The sequence below is a fragment of the Pteropus medius genome, unplaced genomic scaffold (genome assembly GCF_902729225.1).
Source record: "Pteropus medius unplaced genomic scaffold, Ma_sr-lr_union100, whole genome shotgun sequence".
Taxonomy (NCBI): Eukaryota; Metazoa; Chordata; class Mammalia; order Chiroptera; family Pteropodidae; genus Pteropus; species Pteropus medius.
This window is the reverse complement of record NW_024354503.1, coordinates 6,650,184-6,669,816: the sequence shown is the minus strand read 5'-3', so window position 1 is coordinate 6,669,816 and position 19,633 is coordinate 6,650,184. Positions and strand designations below refer to the sequence as shown.

General features: G+C 33.3%; 1 protein-coding gene across 25 annotated transcripts in view; it reads right to left on the bottom strand.

The window, feature by feature from the left end:
* The window catches only part of EPB41 (erythrocyte membrane protein band 4.1), a 154,373-nt gene that overhangs the window by 81,679 nt on the left and 53,061 nt on the right, over positions 1–19,633 (bottom strand). For 19 of the 25 annotated variants that reach the window (XM_039854319.1, XM_039854321.1, XM_039854303.1 and 16 more), the window contains 3 exons: positions 8,469–8,943; positions 4,853–5,065; positions 2,367–2,471 (listed from right to left, as the gene is read on the bottom strand). In XM_039854319.1, the coding sequence (XP_039710253.1) occupies positions 2,367–2,471; positions 4,853–5,065; positions 8,469–8,936 (786 nt within the window). In that variant the 5' untranslated portion in view covers positions 8,937–8,943. Of the gene's footprint in view, positions 1–2,366; positions 2,472–4,852; positions 5,066–8,468; positions 8,944–19,633 lie in introns of those variants that run through there. The other 6 variants (XM_039854324.1, XM_039854328.1, XM_039854326.1 and 3 more) reach the window with 1 other exon arrangement.

Below are 19,633 nucleotides of genomic sequence, written 5' to 3'. Positions count from 1 at the left end.
CAAGATGGGTTTTGCTACTGTATTGGCTCTTTATCCTGACAATGCTAAAGAAGTCTTCCCCAGATACATTTTCGTACAAGTTTGCTTGGACCATGTGCTAATGAAACTCCTGCTCTTTCTTCTATGCCCTACTTCCTGGATCAGCTAAAGACCCTCATTTTAACACAAAGAAAAATTCTGCTTTGACCTATTTCTGAGAGCTGAAGGTTAGCCACAATGAATTTAGAAAAAGAAAATATAGAACAGCCCAATGCCCCTAACCATGTTCCTGCTGGATATCCTGTAAGAACTTGGCCCATACTACAGACCTGGCAGATGCCCTGAATATAAGCCTTATGTTTCTCAGGATTCACTTGCCCAATGACTTCTCCAGAAGGGGCTCTTATAAACTACCAGAAAAGTTAAAGCTAAATTATGATTCAAAGACATCAGCTTTTCTTTTCCAGAAATATTTTATCTAAGAAGGATAATGCCTTTTTTTTTTTATTATTCAAAGCCAGGTTTGTACTACTATTCAGTTTTTATATTAGGCACTTTTAACATCATTTTATTCATTAATATATAAATAAAGCAATTTAATAGTTGCTTATTAAAAAAATAAATAAGATAGTAAAAAATACTATAAAGAAAATAATATTTGCTGACAAGAAAGAGTACAGATGGCACAAGAATACTGAAAAGTTTTCAATGCAACTGAAAAGATTTGTATCAGTGTGGTCCCTAGAAGCTCAGCTGCAAGTGGAAAAAATTTCCCTTGCTGAACATCTTTAAATGAGCCAGTTTCCAGAAATTAGTTCATAGAAAAATTATTTCCAATTATAGTAAACAAGTTAAGTGCTCAGTGACTTTATTGACATGCCAAATTCAAGCGTTCTCTTCCCCTCCTCAGAGTACTTTCCTTGATTCATGGGAGAATTTTCCAGCTCACAGCTGCAGGAAGTTTTTCACTGTAGTTTTATGTATATTGTTTTGTTTTTTAATTAACTTCAATCTTTCCTTACTAATGGAAATTACAGGCTTCAGTACAAGTTGGCTTGCACATTTAAGGAGACAAAGTAAAAGTCATTAAAGAATAGTATTAACCTAATGCTAGTGGACATAATTTTTCTCTTTGAATCACAGTCATTCATAGAAGGAACACTCTTGCAAACTGCTAGGTAACTACTAGTACTATATTCTACAAATATGTTTTATTTAGGCAAAGGGTAGTTCCATGTCCTCTAGTTTGTATTATCGAACTCAAATAATCCAATCTATAGAGTTTGCAGTTGTTAAAGGCTGCTGCCCCTCAACCTCTCTTAATAAATATAAATCATCTTGGGAAAAGAACCAACTAAAATGGCATGAATACATTGTACTGAAGACTGTCTCTCCATGACCTGGCCCCCATGTAGCTTTTCAGATTCATCTATTATCCTATTCCTCATTCCCTACGTTTAGCCAGGCTAGATGGCTCTTAGTTCCTCCAGTGTCACTTCCTCAACTCCAAGCCATCCTCTCTTACTTCGTTTGGCCATTTTAACCTTCAGGTCTCAGCTTAGACATCACCTCCCCAGTGAAGACTTTTCTTTCCTGGCCATATCTCCCATGACACCTTGTACCTCCTTTTGTATAACACTCATCACACTAAACTGTAAGCTCCAGAGGGCAGTGACCATGTCTACCTTATTCACAGCTGTATCTATATCATCTAGTATAGTATTTGCAAGTATTTGTTAAACTGGGCTACAGTTTTCATCATTCGATTTTAAGCTAAATATTTGTAATTTTAAGTTAATTGGCCCAGGAAATAATTCAAGTTTTCTGAAGTAAATATCTTACTTTTAACCTTTCTTCCCTCTTCCACGTCCTCACACTTTCTTTTACTTCCTTCAGAGTTAACTATCAGTTTCCTTTAGGCTGGAAGAAAATATCATATTCACTATATGACTGTTTCAATAATATTGGGACTTTATTCTCTTTTATAATGTTACTCTCAAATTATAAGCATATATCATAATTATTCTATAATTATGTTGATAGAACTATCCATTCAACAAAAATTTATTATGAAGTTCTTACATATTAGATACAATATTAATGGCATAATACATAAAGTTATTGGTATCTACTTGCTAATCAGTATATCATAACTCTATACTTCCTCTGCCTTTTAAAAAATATATAGTAGATACTTTCAATGATGAAAGAACATACCAGCAATGGTCTTCTCTTTAAAATGTTCATTTTAGAGGGAAAATCTGAGATACAAGAATAGGCAAAAATAACTCTAAATACAATGTGTCTTGGAGAGGCAGGCAAAAACACATTCTTAACAACAAAAACAAATTTTTGTCAGCTTCTTACATTACAAGCAGTCTCCTCACCTTGGAGGTTTCATTATCCCAAATGGCTAGACCAAAGTAGTCTTCTTCCAAAAGATTGAGGTGCTCACACACTCGTTTAAGCAAATCTTGTCCCTTAGCATGTTTCTGCAAAGATATACGTACTTTAGTTGAGGTTTCCTCTTATTCTTGTATTCAACACCAAATAAAATAAAGTATAATATTCTAATTTCCTCTTTCATCCTTTGTAACTAACATTTTCAGATGGCCACACAGTGTAAGTAGAACAATATGAGTTATAAAAATCCTGTTTCATAATTTGTCAGCTAAAATATGCAACACATTTATAGCAGCTTGGAAATAGTGCTACAATTCAAAGCAAAATTCCACCTTCCCTCCATCTACCACCACCTTCCCACTTCCATTCTAAACATCACATTCTTTATTTTTGGTGCAATATTTCCTGAAGCTTGCTATGGGCTGCTGCCAGTCACTGTGACCACCTGAATTAACTAAATCAACTGTTGACATTGACAGTTATTAGTGGCTATGGAAATCATTAGAGTCTCTATCATTCTCAGACCAAATGTCTCCAGAGAATGAACTATGTCTCAACTCCCTTCAATCTCCTTCAGAAAAATGAATAAAGTATAAAATTCTAGATACCCTGCATATATTAACTACTGCAGTCACTATTTCAGTTGTGTTATGAATCATTTTCTTAATGTTTCTTTATCTAGAAAATCAAACCAGTGTCAAGGGTGCTTGTATTCCTGTTTACAGGGAGGAGACACCCTAACTTAGAGGCTAAGAGTTAGAGTCAAAAGTCCTGGCTCTTTCTATACTAGTTAAACAACTTGAGTTAATTCAATTAATATTTCTGAACATTAGCTTTCTCATCCGTAAAATGATAGAAATATTTACACCTGTCCTATCTATTAACCGGAATACTTGAAAAAACAATCAAACATGCTAATTATGCCTTCTAAGAAATATATTTTTAAAAACTTTAAAAAAATTAGAAATAATTTTTTAGAACACATACATAACATATCCTTCTCTCAATAAGTTATTTTTAATGACTATTAGTAATTCACATAGATGCTCATTCATTTTCAGACTTAACCCATTTATATTACATAATTTTCTTCATTTTTCTCACCAATGTTTTCACTCTAAATGAGAAATGATTTGAGAATTCTTCATGTATAGGTCCCTACTCCCTTATTTATAATTCCAAAGTTCTAAAAAGTAAAAGGTTAGGTGGTAGTTGTTTTGTCAAAGCTCATTTGAAGGCAAATTCTGACCTGAACTGTTATGTGGCTATTTTTGTTCTTTATCCATCTTAGAATGAATCTTCATATATTTTACCACAAAAATAATGTGTTTGACCAAATAATATGTTTGACTGCTACACATACTACTGGGTATATTATATTATATTACTTATTGCTTTTCTAAAACATGAAATATTCTGAATTCTGAAACACATCTGCCCCCAAATGTTTCAAATATAAGGGACTCATATCTGGATTTTGGTCTGAATGGGAAGAATGAGTGTGGAATGGCTTTCCTCATCTCTAAATCAGCTAGTGGTGAGAAGCAGAAAGAGCAGACCCTAGGTCTCCTCTAGTTACCAGGTAGAGTAGCTATTTTCGAAGTACAAGAGTGTATTTTTCTTAATTTATTTTTTAAAACTTAGAGAGGAAATAACTGTTTATACAGTATAACATTTTAGACTATTTGTGCTTTGATATATTTTCATTTTCATATAAATAATTCAATTTGGAAATAATTTGTTACAAATCTAAGATATAAGTATATGTAAATTATGTTTTATTAATTAAGGCTATTATTGGTAATAACCACAACAAGTGCTTTATATCAAGCACATAGTTGATAATTACTACTCTAGTTAAAAAACAGTTAATGGATTTTTAAGGATTTTAACTTGTCTTGAAAGAGCAAAAAAAGTAATTGAATAACTGATACTTTTATTTAATCTTGATTCAATTTCCTATTCTTTCAGAGAATCATAGAGAATTTTAAGAAATGGCATTACTTGTTTCGAATTTTTTATATCTTCTTTCGTGGGGCTAAAGTATACATTAAGTAAACTAAAGCTTATTAAGGTTTAAAGAGGAGAGCAGAAATAAAGAGACAGTAATTTTTTTTGACAAATACAATTATGGGGATAGCTGGATCTGATATCAAAAATTGAGGCTATCCTGAGAAATCTAGGCATGGAAGGTCACTCTATAAATACTTTTCTTAAAACAAAATTGTTTTGGATTATAAATGTAACACATGCTCAATTCACAAGATTTAGCAGATGCAGAAAAAACTGAAGAAGAAAATAGGCTCACTTATAATTCCTCCACACCTCTACTTCCAGAAAATCACTATTAACATTTCAGCCCATAGAAGTAGTCATACTGGGTCTTATCTCAGGCCATGGCACCACTTTCCCAACCCTACATGAAATAATTTGTAAGCATTCTAATCACTGAAAATTAAAATGCACTCACCTCCACAACACATTCGTAAACCGTGTCATCCAACAAAGAAACCTTGCAATGCATGTTTCTGTGTCTTCTGATTGATTTCTGGGAAGCTTTCAATTCTCTTTCTGCTTTTGATTCAGGACTTTCTTCTTTCACTTCTATTTTAGAGCACTCTTCAAGTTCTCCACCTTCCTTAATTTCAAAATCTGGATCTTCTCTGCGTTCTTCCTGAGCAGGCTATATATCCATGACACCGCCAAGTCAATAATAAAGACATTTCACAAAACATGCTGTACACAGTTCTACCTATAATAATGCTACCAATAAAAACACTAACTGAAAAAGAAAAACTGTAAAACAAATTTAAGTGATATTAAGATTAAATAATTACTTTTCTATAAAAAAATATTATGATCTCCCAAAAGATCTACAGACTCTGCTATTCTCAAAACTTCAAATTAGAAAGTAGAATCCCATCTTTCAAATCAATAAAGGAAGGTTTCAGGTAAACTAGAGGACACCAACCTGTTGCTCTCAGGATTAAATAGTCCTCCTGACTATGCCATTATATATTATTAAAGCCAACTGAAACTTTAACGTCTCTGTCCCATGTTTCTCAATTTTAGCAAGGTAGCCTTATGAATTGCAAAATGAGATGGATTTGTCACATGTTCTAAATTTTATGAATGGTTAAGAGGGGATCCTGGGACCAATTTTAGAGCATAAAACAATATACATAGTAGGCTAACAACTGCAACTACCAATTAACTTGTTTCTACTGGGTATCAAATATCATAAATGCACAGAAGATTCAAAAAGCCAAAGATAGATTAAAATCTGGGTCTCCTGGAGCCTGAACTGTTATGGGCTATTTTTTATCTTTATCTATCTTAGAATGTAAGATGTATATTTTACATTTACATCTCAAAGTAATACAGGTAAGTAGAACAACATTTTGGAACAGACTTTCTCACTTCCAAAACAACAAAATTGCTGAAAGATTCTTAACTAAACTTCACTAATTCTTTTCTTTCAAAAGGATATATAATTGATATTTAGAAAAAGGGATATAGTTATTTGGCTCCTGTATTAGATATTAGAGGAGATCTAAAAGGCTCCTTCTCGACTTTCATGACCCTCTTGAATGAAATTTCTTCAGACAAGCCTTCATTGGCTATCCTATCTATCCTACCTCCACTCTACTATTCTTCATATCAGTGCCCTGTGTATATTGCCTTCGTAACATTTATTATGATAAATATTTCATTTATTTATCATAACTATTAAAATAAATATTTACTACTTTTGATCTCCTCCATTAGACTATAAAGTCATCAAGAGGAGGAATCATGTTTGTTTTATAAAAATAAAGCAAATATTTACATAGTAATTACATTAGGCCAATTACTGTTCTAAAAGCATTATTTATAGGAACTCGTTTTATCTTCATTATAACCCTCTGGATACTATTATTATCCCCACTTGAGAGATAAGAAACTGAGGCCGGAAAAGTTCAAGTTACTTGCCTAGGATCATACAGTTAATAAGTCACATGCCTGTCTGGCTGCAGAATCCATGATCTCAAACCTCTTCATCATATTGTAGTATTTATTTACCAATGTTTATCCAGCTTGGGCCTGGTACACATAACAGTTTTTCAATAAATACTTCATGAATAAATAAATAAATATTAAAAATTGACACATGGCTTCCAAAAAAATCCAAGGTATTCTAGATGCAGACTGGTACAGTCCTATAATGCAAACTCACTTTTTAAAAATCCTGGATAGAAAGGGACCACTCAGATGAAATTCTCCTACACATAATAAATATAGTTAAGTAAATAAATCTTTATCCATGAGGTTTTGATCCACAAGGTTTTAACTGTAAATACTAGCTTCCAAAAAGCCCAAAATAGTTTGCTCCTTTAAACCAGGGATCCCCAACCCCTGGTCCTCGGACTGGTACCTCCACACAGCAGGAGGTGAGCGGCAGGCAAACAAAGCTTCATCTGTATTTGCAGCCACTCCCCAGCTCTAGCATCACTGCCTCAGCTGCACCTCAGATCATCAGATTCTCATAGGAGCACCAGTCCCTGGTGCCAAAAAGGTTGGGAACCACGCCTTTAAACAATATTCCCTTAAAATTTTATTATTTATTTAGTTTCTTTTTCTCCACACGTAGACAAATACCTGCACACAATTTATCCCAATTCTGAATTAATGAAATTTCAATGAATGAGATTTTAGTTAAATTTTGAATTAACTTTTTCTGTCATCTGTCAACTTCAGTACAAATGCTATAATCTTCAGACAAAATAAACTTACCCTGATTTAAATGCTAACTAAAATGAGATGTAGATTTTTCTCTTCATAAAGCGGAGGACAAAAAAAGCAGTTAAAAACCTCTTGAAAGTACCAGGCTTCCTAAAAGGTAATGTAATTTAACTCTTTTGGTATTCTTAAAATAAAATTAATGATATTAAGATATGTATGGTTTCTTTGCCTTTACTGTTGATGTTTATTAACTGAGTAACAATAATTGACATTGATTGAGTGCTTATTATATGCCAGGCAATCAATCTCTTAAGAGCTTTACATGTTTTATCTCTTTTAATTTTCATAATTGCCAAATGAGGCAGATATTCTTATCCTCATTGTACAGAGGAAGAAACTAATAAAGCAAAAGTGTCACTTCTCTGATTTGAACACTCTAGTCTGATTCCATAACCTGCATTCTTAACTATTACACTATATAATAAATCTTGTTTTCAATCTTGTTTCACTAATCGCAGGTATATAATTACGACTTTACCCTACATTTTACTCTTAGCACCTTTAATATATATTTTTAAAAATACATGTAATAATTTTAGAAAATTCTAAGAAAACCGTATAGCCCACATCTGAGACTCATAATAGAAATACATGACTAATACTTTTAACAATGCAGATAATGTTCACATGCTTCAAAAATAAAAAGACTTTGAAAATTTCCCTATGTTTTTTGGGCAGTGAACAAATTCTCAGCTCATTTTTAGTTTAACTACAGTGTGACACAATTAGGACCTCAAATTACTATACATTACAAAGGCAACATAAAGAACTGGACTTCATCTATATCTTACACTGTGGTAATATGATCTAGTTGGAGAAGATGACAAAAATAAGGCAGGCATGGATCAGATCTATCACATACCTCTGGATGGCTTGAATCTATCACATGGTTTTATGAAGACTTCTATAAAAGAATTATATCCACTGATAACAATCTCATTCCTAACATGTCCACCAAAATGAACTCTAAAGACCTGAATTCTTTTTTTTCCTTTTATTAAAAATTATGGACTTTGTCCATTACTATAGGAAAATTATATATAAGCTGAATAAACTCATTTGATAAATTCTTTTCTTTCATTTTGTTTTCTTTGATTTATACAGCATATTTATCTTTTAAAAAATCAAGTTTCTATTGACTACATTAATTTCTTTAGGGCAGAAACTCCAAAGCTTCATGTTACTTATTACTATCAACACCAAGTCCAACTGGGTAGAAGAAAATCGAATGTTCTTAAATGAAAAATAAAATGTCTAACTTAGCTTCCATTACATCCACCTCTCACACATTAACACATCCTTACCTGTGTTTCTGCACTGCTTAATGAATGGAGATCCAAGGATGGGTCTGTTTTGAGTTCAGGTTCAGGAGCTGCAATAGGGGCCTTTAAAATGATCTCCTCATCAAGATTGGCTGCAAATTCTATCTCTGCTTGACCTCCTTCACCTTTGTCTTTAGCTGACTCTACTTCTTTGCCTTCTTCCTCAGAGACCTGAGATTTAGGCCTTTTGAGAAATGAGGAGAACAGCCGTGACAGGCCCCTGTTTTCTGAAGTCCGCTCCTTGTTCTTGGTCAAGTCCTCATGTGTAGGAGTGTCTCCATTAGATGTTTTCAGCTTCTGCTCACACGGATTATCGCCCTCAGCTGTTGCTTGAGAAGCCTCTCCCAACTGAGTTCCTTGTTGGCCTGAGTTTGTAGTCCCCTCACCCTCTTCCTTCTGTTGCTGGTGTGAATTTTCAGCCTCAGCCACTAAACTCTTCTCTGTTGTCATGATGTTGCTATTAAAAGAAGTTGGAAAGGGGGGTGTCTTATAAGCAAAACACATTACTGCTGTAGGCAAAACCCTAAATCAGGTCAAGTGTGTCAAAATATATTTAGGTATTTAATCATCAACAGACAGTACTCCAGTCCATTAAACATTAGGCTTTCCATAAAAGCGCAAAAATATTTACCTATACATCCTGAATAAATTATTAATGCCTGGACTTGCTAAAGATATACACATAGAGAAATTAGCTTAAAATAATACCCCCTGAGGTCACCTTAGTGAAATGCATCATATTTAAAATCCAATGCTCAGAAATGTACATTTCTAATACAGTTTTATCCTGCCTATAAAAGGATCTTATTTGTATACTGTCCTTTGAAGGTATCTGAAGGTGTAATGTTTGTAGGAATTATTCTTTGCAAAATTATCTACACCCCAGATGATATTAAAAGTTTCTCCAACTCTCTATTCTTTTCCCTTATATTTCTTAGAATGCATAGACTTCTCTAACAAACGTAGAATTCTGATGATTTATCAGACTTGACAAAAGCAATGAAAAGTATACCGTTAAAAGAATCACAAAAAAATTCCTTAGGTTTTCATGCTATGATACTAAATTACAGGCTCTTGCAGAAGTATCCCACTTTAAGTTCTTTAAGACCTTTTATCCTTCTGACAAATACGATCTTGAATACTGAGCACTTTAAGAGTAGGCAGTTGAACTATTACAATAGAGAAAAACAGAGAAATAGTAGAGAAAAATAAACAAAATAGAAAAATTTTTAGAAAGCAAACGATTCAACTGAAGGAGAGAAGGCAGGCTGTAGACCTCACGTATTTCAAAATTGTTGACTTCTAGCCTCTTGACCTGAAAATCCCAGTCAAATCTCATAATAATAGCCAAAGAGCATTTGTTTACTAAAGAATAACTAACGTACTAGGGAACATTTGAGACACTAGGCAATGAAGGTGACTACTGATCTTACGTTTTGATTCACTGCTATACCTAAAAGTACTCCCCTCAAAAAGCAGCATTTACATTGTCTTTGCATTCTGCTCCATATAATTTAGATGAAGTACTTTTATTTGGATGTTAACAATCAGAATTAATGAACTATATTTAGCTCATTCCTTCCTCAATCCCTTCACACTTGCTACTTATGATGTTCTCTCTACTTACGATGTTCTCCTGGCTATTTGAAAGCTGGTCTCCTTCTCATCATTACCGTTTCTGCTCAGATGTCACCTTAGAAAGGCCTCCTGCACACATCCTCTCTAAAGTAGTGTCCTTCACTCCTCCAAATGGCCTCACAGCACTACTTATTATCTACAATTATCCTGTTAACTTATTTGCTTGCTGGTTAAGTGTCCTCCTCTTCTTTTCTCTTCTCCCAGCTAAAATATAAGTTCCATGAAAACAGAATAATACCTGGCACATTACAGGTATTCATAAAAGTTTGTTGAATTAATTAATTTCAATTGAATATCCCTCACAAATAAAAACTGCAAAGGCTTTCTCTAAATTTATTCAAGTAAATTTACTTCAAATGTATGATATTCATTCAACAAATACTTATCTAGCACCTAGCACCAGGTCTTATGCTAGGTGCTAGGAATACAACAGTAAACAAAACAAAACAAATAAGGTCTATGGCATTATAGAGTTTATATTCTCGATTCGACTTTAACCAGTAAGATGAAAAAATTCAAGAGAAATCTTATTTACGATATGAGCAAAATATAAATGACTGTGCCTAAATGCATCAAAACAGTGAAAAGGGAAGGGAGCTAAGGGTATTGAGCACTGTTTCTGTGTCAGGCCCCTTGTTAGAGGCCTTATCTGCATTATGTCAAGTAAGCCTTTCAACAACCCTGAAAGGGAAAGAGGAATCACCTGATCTTACAGTTGAAATTGAAAAACTCAGAAAGTAACTTGCCCAAGGCCACACTGCTAGTAGGTGACAAATCACTTTAAGTGGTATTGAACTAAATAGAGGTATATTAATAGAAGGAAAAGCCTTTATGAGGGCTCTTACTGATAATCAACTCAAATTATTTTAAGCATTAAAAATATTTTAAACAATAAAAATATTTACAGAAGCACATTTTCTAATTTCATTTACTAAAGTCATCAAAATTACTCTGCATTAATAAAATATGCAAACTAGTCTTTTTTAATTTGTTACTCCTAATTGAGGTGCACTTGCACTTAAATAAAACAAATAAACTTGTTTTCAATTCCTCCTTATATTAGGAGAAAGTAATTGATTTTTCCAAAAATACTTTTTCTTTAATCTCTAAATAATTAAACTTGACTCAGAAAGAAAATCTGGATATCGAATCATCAGTTATTCTAAAGAGTAATGATTTGATTTGAGAGCACCAATTTACCACATACTTTGTTTGCAAAAATAAACAGAGGACAAACTGAGGATTTTAGCATGATTTCCATGGATTTCAGATAGGACTTTATCATTTACCTTACTGAAAAGACACAGAAACCACTTCTGTATTAAAATTTTCCTATACCACAGAGAGTTTACAACAAGGTCTCTCATAAAGATCTATAAAAAATTACAAATCTTTTGTGAAAATTTTAGCAGATATGAAAATCACTTATACCCCACTTCTAACAACCTTCTACTTGTATTTTTCAGTAAATAAAGAGTATTTATTCTTGTGTTTTACCAATTTTTTTATAATTTTAAAAATAGAAAAGATCTTCTAAGAATATTCCTATAATTTCTTTCACATAAAAGGGTTTATCTCTAAGAAACAGAAACTAGCTGAATGAGTATAAGCATTCAACTTTTAAAAACAAAAACACAGATAGTAACAATCCATATGCTATAGGTGTGCTTGTAAATTTTAATGTGCATCTAACCACCTAGCAATCTTGTTAAAACACAGATTTTGATTCAGTAGGTCTGGAATGGGGCCAGACACTATGTTTCCAACAAACTCCTGATGTTGCCAATGCTGCTGGCCCACTGACCGCACTTTCAGTAGCAAGGCAGAGAAGACCACTAATATTCTAGGAACATACTCAAAATGCCTAAGAAACAAAGACAGGAAAAAGCTACTTTTAGAAAGTGGAATGTGAACACGGAGAAATACTTGACACAATAAATGCTCAACAAGTGATTGCTGAATTAATGAACGAGCAAAGAATGCAACGTATTATTAAATGTGGAAGCTGAACCATTAATGCTTTATAGAACTCATCTGGCACTTAATCAAATGTTAATCAAAATTTTTAACCATAGAGCTGTAGCAATTCCAAGTTGCCCATGTAGCCATGACACTTGCCCAGTCAGTAGTCTTGCTATCCCCATTGATACAATCTCTTTGCCATGTTTAGGAAGGAATGGTCAAGACATATGAATAAAGAATTAGAGAATAACATCTATCAGTACAAAACCAATATACTTTGCCACATAAGTGGATATAAACAAAAAACAAGTTAAACACAAGAACAGATGAGAACACAATACAAAGAACAGGCAAAAGAATTATTTTGGAACATAATGAAACCAACTTCAGGTACTATAATAAATGCAAGAAAACAATTAAGAAATCAGACAATGCAATGTTTGGCAGAGATGCTACAATTGAGTCTATGCAAAGAAATGTAGATAAAAATAAATGATTAAGCATAGTTTTTATGCATGTTCTTTCCAGCTATGCACACGTGGTGGCAATGCTATTAGTAAGAGCCACAAAAGCAAAGGTGGGGGTGAAGAGAGAAAATATAAAATGAAACCAATAAATCAGGCAAGTACCTCCAGATGGCTCTGAGGCTAATCAGAATTAAATAAAAAATGGCAAAAAGAAAAAATCTTAGGGGACCATTTACTAAAAGCTCAAACAAATTCATCCTGACAAATCTATTATACATATACAACCAAATTCTTCACATTACAAATGATAGGATGGGTAACCAGAGAAAAAGATACAAAGTCAAGCAGTAAAAACAGGATAATGCTCTACAAACAGGACCTTCCTGTGTAAATAATACTCTTTCATTCCGGATACAAACAGGCCCTTCCTGCGTAAATAATATTCTTTCATTCCGGATACAAAATCCAAAAGGAGGTATGTATTTACATAATGTCAGAAAGAGATTTTTTGACTAAAAAAATCACAGCACTGAGGACAAAGTAATGAGTTCTCATTCTGTCTCCATTCTAATCCTCCAAATCCTATGAATTATACCCCATCTGGTATCAAAGATACACTTGTTTTAACAGTGTGTATCTGTTGACTTCAGGCAAATCAAATCTTTAAAAACCTGATCCAGAGCAGATTGCAAGTGCCAGACAATATCTTTCATCTTTTTTGTACCTTTTTCTCACATTAGTATAGTCACTGCTCCATTAATGCTTCTTAGGTAGAAAACTTCATAAAAACACTACAATTTGGTATCACTAAGAAAATTCCCCTTATAATAGCCATTTAGATATGATGTTTAATAATTGAATTATTGGTAATATGTTTCAAATTAGTTCAATAAACACTTATCAATGTTTACTGGGTGCTAATCATGTATACGGTTTTGGCTCAGCTCTTTGAGAGGGATTAAAAAAAGATAATACACAATTCTTAAGGAGATAAAACATACATACAAATAACTAAAGCACAAGACAGTATCTGGTGCTTAATCAGACAAGGCCTCATGAGTGGAACCAGTTAAGCATTTAAAGAAGTATAAAATAAGAACTTTCAACTGAAGTGATCACAAAAGGCCATATGGAAAAGATGGTTTTAAAGTTATGCTTTGAAGGATGAGTATAAGATATCAATAGAAACTTGAAGTGCAAAGGGCAAATAAAATTCCAGATAAGGCAATTGGAATTAGTAAAATTACTGTAGCTATTCAGGAACTAGTAAATAGTCCAGGCTGGTTGCAACCATGCTACAAAAGGGAAGCAGAGCAGGTAAGGTTAGAATAGAGTTACTATTTAAAGTTAATTCTAAATGAAATAAGAATAGTAGCTACCATTAATTGAGCACCTACTAAATACCACATACTATTCTACATACTTCACATGTTATCTTACAACCATTCTATAAGGTAGGTGTTTTCATTTCTCAGATAAACAGAGGGAGGTTAAAATTCTTTCTTTGGATCATAAAACTAAGCCATGCTCTAATGAAACTATTAATATACTACAGGGTAATGATTCTATTGTAAATTTCCAGGATAGTATTTGTCTTTCTAAAACTTGGAACTTCAGATGCTTCTACTTCACTGTTCACTGCTAAAGAAGCCCCTATCCATTAAGAATTTACGAACAAGCTGTTTAATCTAGCCAAGACCACCTCTGTTCCCACCAGTTTCAAGTCCCCCACTCATTTAGTTATTTCTCTTTCCATAGAGTATATATGAAGATGGAATGGGGAGACAGGGACAGACAGGCAAAGAGGACAGATTATGAAAGGATTTGAATAAGATACTAAATAGTTTGGACTGTATCCTGAAGGCAGTGGAGAACCACTGGAGGTTTTTAAACAAGGAAGTAAACAAAGTGAAGGCAGGAGAGGCTAGAGGCAGAGAGAAACTCAACAAATGATTGGGTAGATTCAGGTTATCAGTGAATAAATTTACAATGGGAATCCCTAGGGAAGCTGAAACAAATACTGGGCAGAGAAATTTGAAAAGCCTTTGCAATCAAAGCCTTTGCAGTCACAACTAGTCACCTTTAGTTTCTCTAGCTTATTCTCATTAGCATGTATCTCAGTCCAGGCAGTTTCACATCTGAGCTTGAAGGCATGTTCCTTGATCCACTCTGATAAATGGCTTAATAAAAGAGGCATAGCAACAGAATCAAAATAGAAAAGAGAAGGGAAGAGAGACGAATATCTCACAGGCATTTCAATATACATGTCCAAAATTAAACTCTTGATTCTCTCTCTTTCCTATCTCAGTAAATGGCTCAATCATAACATCCAGGAGCTCAGACCAGAAACCTAATTGTCATCCTTCTCCATTTCCCTTTCCAATCAAATCTATCTTTTATAGTCCTACAGAGTCTACCTCCAAAATATATTTAGAATCAGTCCACTTTTCCCATTCTCTACTACTACCATGTTTGTGCAAGCTTCTTTCACTTTTCACCTGAACTACATATCCTTGAATGATCTCAACAACCTCACCTTGTTCCACTTTCCTCCTAGACTCTATACTCTAGTCACCATAGCCAAGTGCTTTCCTGACTTAAGACATTTGTGCATGCCATTTCCTTAGACTAGAATGCATCCAATCCCCTTCAACAAGTCTGGTTTCTTTTTATATTTCAAGTTTCAGCTTGAATAATTCCTCCTCAATACAACCTTCTTTGATGGCTCTAATGCCTACATAACTCTCCCTATAAGTCACTTCCCCAGTTCTCTATCCTAGAACCTATTCATTTCCTTCACAGAACTTCTCTTAAAGTGTGTAAGAACATACTTGTTGTTTACCTGTGTGATGTCTGTCTTCCACACTTCACCAGTACCAACTACACTGTGATATCCATGACAGAAAGGCTGTTTCCCCTTCCACAGTATACCTAATGCCTAGCACAGAACTTGCGCTACCTAACACAGAACATAGTACTAGCACAGAACCTAGCATCTAGCATAGAACACACTACAGGTACTCAATAAACATTTGTTCAGTAAGTGAATATAAGGAAAAAAATAATTTAGGTCTAGCCATATCAATTACACATATACAGAATGGAGGTTATACGATTTGACAATAGTTCACAAGAAAAGGATATTAAGGTTTTGACTGAACATGCTCCATCGATAAAATTCTAAAATAGCTAACAATCTTTAGCTGCATTTCTAGGTTTACAGTGACTAGAGCACTCATTTAACTCTTCAATATGTATTTTCTGAAACATTCTGATGTCTTATGCAATATGGTAAGTAGCAAGGCTACAATAGTGAGAATGAGAAACACAGTGAATTCTTGGGCTTCCCTCCCCACGTAGAAGATGATGAAAAGTAACAATCTCTCAGTTCTCATTACTTATATTACATCTTAAAACTTACATTCTGGTCAGTTTATTTAAAAGAAACCAGAATCTGTCTGAAGAAGAAGTAAAGATGATAAAATTTGAAACCATGTCATTAGGTAAATAATTGAAAGTTATTAGAATGTTTAGCCCAGAGAAAGAGAATCCGAAGCAGGGAACTGACTGTTGTCCTCGCAAATTTCAAGAGTTGCCAAATTCTATGTGATTCCTAAGGGCAGAACTCAAATTAGTCTGTAGAAATGACAAAGACACAGTTTTCATCCCAATAAAATAAAAGAAAGAAATTCCCAATAATTAGAGACATCCAATAATTGAATGGGCTGCTTAGGAATAGTGGGCTTATCATCAATGGAAATATTCACTTAGAGGCTGAAGGACCATCATCTGTTATGGCTGCCAGAGAAAGGGTTCTTCCATTAACTGACCTCTAAGGTCCCATCCAATTCTAAGATTTTATAGATAGAAAGGAAAGTAAGGAATAATACAATTGAGACATTAGGCTAGTGATGCAATTGAGTTATTTTTTAAAAGGCTATATTTTAAAGTCAGAATTACCATTTAGGTTAGAACAGTAAGGGAGAGAAAAAAGAAAGATAAAGGATAAAAGACCTTTTTACTTCTCTAATCAGACAACAGAATCTAGTGGCATTCTTTCAAACAGAAAGAAAAAAATGTTCAAATACTCAAGTTTCAAAAAGAATGCTAAAAAAGTTTGTTCTTCAATAAAAATCAATCTCCTCAAAACCACAGGAAAATGTGTCTTTCCTTTTTAATTCAATTTTGTATACTAATTAGCACTTCTAGAAAAACAGGATAACCATTTATGTGGTTTTCAGATAAAAGTGGTAATTAAAAACATATTAAAGTTTCTTTGTGATTCTCCCTTCATCCTCCCAAAATTATTTGGACTTTAAACTACTCCTTATGTAGACTTTTAAAGAATACTTGCAATACTAAGTAAATTAGGAATGTCACTCAGCATGAACATGCTGTTCTCAACAACTTGCTTTTTAATTTAAGTCATTTCTATGGTGACTAACACCCATCAACTCATTCAAAGATATTTTTAAATAAACAAACTCTTACTCATCTCCTTCTAAGAAGACCAAAAAATGTTCTTTATATCTCTACAGAATTCAAGCTTTGTACTTAGACGATGTCTAGACACATTCTAAAAGTACACCACTCGGGCCCTCCCAGAAGAATACATTGAGGAAGAGGTGAGACCGATAATTACTAGGCTTAAATGAGGAAGATGTGAGACCAAAAAAATTATTTACCATAGAACTGAGTTTTGTTCCCTTTAAGTGTTAAAATGTGTTAGCTTAGTCATTCTGAATGGAAATCTTCACAAAATAGATTATATGCTTCCTTGTTTCATTTTAAAACCTACAGAACATAATTAAACCTTTATTGATTTAGTCATCATTATGAACCTCAATTACTATGCAATGCTAATGTCCTCAAGGTCTACTAAAGTCTGTAGGGACAGTAAGCTCTGCCACAAGTATACGTGAGTACAGTATTTTTAAATTTTTTATATCTGCCTTTAATAGTTTTCTGTCTGTTCATTTGCAGAATTAACTCATGTTTCTTGCTGATTTCAAAGTGGCCTGCCAACAAGTAGCTTCCAATGTCTCCTCTTCTAATCTGCTATTTGGTAATCTACCATTGACTAGAAAGCCAACAGCCAAGTATGTTAAAATTATGTCTAAAATAAGAATATGTGCTAAGGAAGAGCAAGATTAATGCTTCACATTACTGAAATAACTTCAACACATGGATTTTATGAAATCTATTTTAGCCCTTCAAATACCACATAATCTTACTTTGAGAGTCCCATTATATTGTGGCTGGTTGAGGCTGTTACATAAGTGACTTTCATTTAAATCACACCAATATAATGATCATTCTCTTTCTTTACAAGTAGAGATCAAAAGTCTTTAAAGCTGTTATTTACATAAGGTGTTGTATTCATGTAAGTATTCATATAAACTGCTCTGGAAAACAAAAAACGAAGTAATAGTTTAGTCTGGAAATGTAAAAGAAAGGGAGAACTGCTTAATAGCATTAAAAATCTCAAAGTAAATACAAACAAAAGCTGAAAATTTCTACCTACAAAAGGGTTTTAGCTAAGACTATGGAACTTTTCTTACACTCTTATCTTTATTTTATTACCTTAGAGCCAATTCAATCTAACAATAGTAATATCTAAACTCAATAAATTTTCTAAGAGTTATTATACTGGTAATTTTTACTTTAACCAGAAAACTACAGTAAGTTAACTGAACAATAAATGTCATCTGATTAGAGTACAAGTATGAATCAGAAACTTGCATTGGATAATGACTTGTTTTAGCAGGTATTCTGAAGTTTGGAACAGATGCTGTAGTTGTCTCCCACTATTGTTAAATGTGAAAATATACTACAGACTACCAGAAGGCATAATGCTTTCTCACACAGTTTTAACACTGACACAGCGACAAGATTTAGCGATGGTGAGTATTTCAATTAACCTAACATTTGCTAAAAGCATTCAATAAAATTATTGACTAAGCCTAATGACATTTTCCTCTCTCCAAAGGGAAAAACCCTCTTTTTGTGTACTTAATGCTGAGCAATAAAAATAATTTGTTGGTGACAAGAACATATTAGGAATTTTGTGGGATTAGAAAATAATCCCACAAATTTTTTATATTGAGAAAAGAGGTAGGTAGGTCATAGTCAAATATGTAAGATTATAAACAAATTTTTTAAAACTTTAAGGCATAATTGCATGGCCAAAGATTCTATAGAATATAAAACTACTAAGGGTAAGGCAATTCTAAAAAGTGAAGTTCATTCACTACATTTCACAGATACATATTAAGTGCCAGGTTCTTTTCTAGGCCCTGGGTATATGGCAGTAAAATTTTCTCTACACAATCAGAAATTTTTAGAAAAACATGAGGAAAGTACTAAAGACACAATCATGAACAGCAGGGAGATTATAAGAACATATGTATAATAGCCAAGTTTTGAAAATAGCATTCCAAAGGAATACAAAAAAAAATGGCCAAAAGGCTAAGGTACATCAAAGAATGAAGCTATAAAAAATTATTTTAAATAAAAAATGTTTGAAAAATGGCAAAAAAGGGGGTGGGAAGGAAAGGGAGAAATAAAGGTCTAATTCAGACTACCACTTGAGAGAAAAAGAGAATAATGTTAACATGTATCAGAGATAAAATTACCTGTGTTCTTTCAAACCAAACAATGTAAACAAGGATTTACAACCAAAGACAGTTCAAGCTATAGTATAAAAGTAACCTCACACGTTAAAATGTGTTTAGTTCTCCAGGCCCAGAAAAATCGTATTTCAAAGTTCAGAAGTAGCTTGCAAAATTTGATCTCAGATTCACTAATATACCAAAAGTCCTTACGAAATTTACAGCTAGTTTGACTGAACCATGGTTCAAAAATATCTCAAGATGGAAAAATGAACCAAACCCAACAAGATAGAATTTAGAAGAAATGTAAGGTTTCTGCACTGAAGTTCGAAAAATAATTACAAAAAATAAGTAGAAACAAATATCCATCAGTCAGAGAACAATTAATAACAAATTCATAAAATAAAAACTATAACAGTGAAAATGAACAAGAACTACACAAACAAATAAATGTCATCTTTGATGAAAA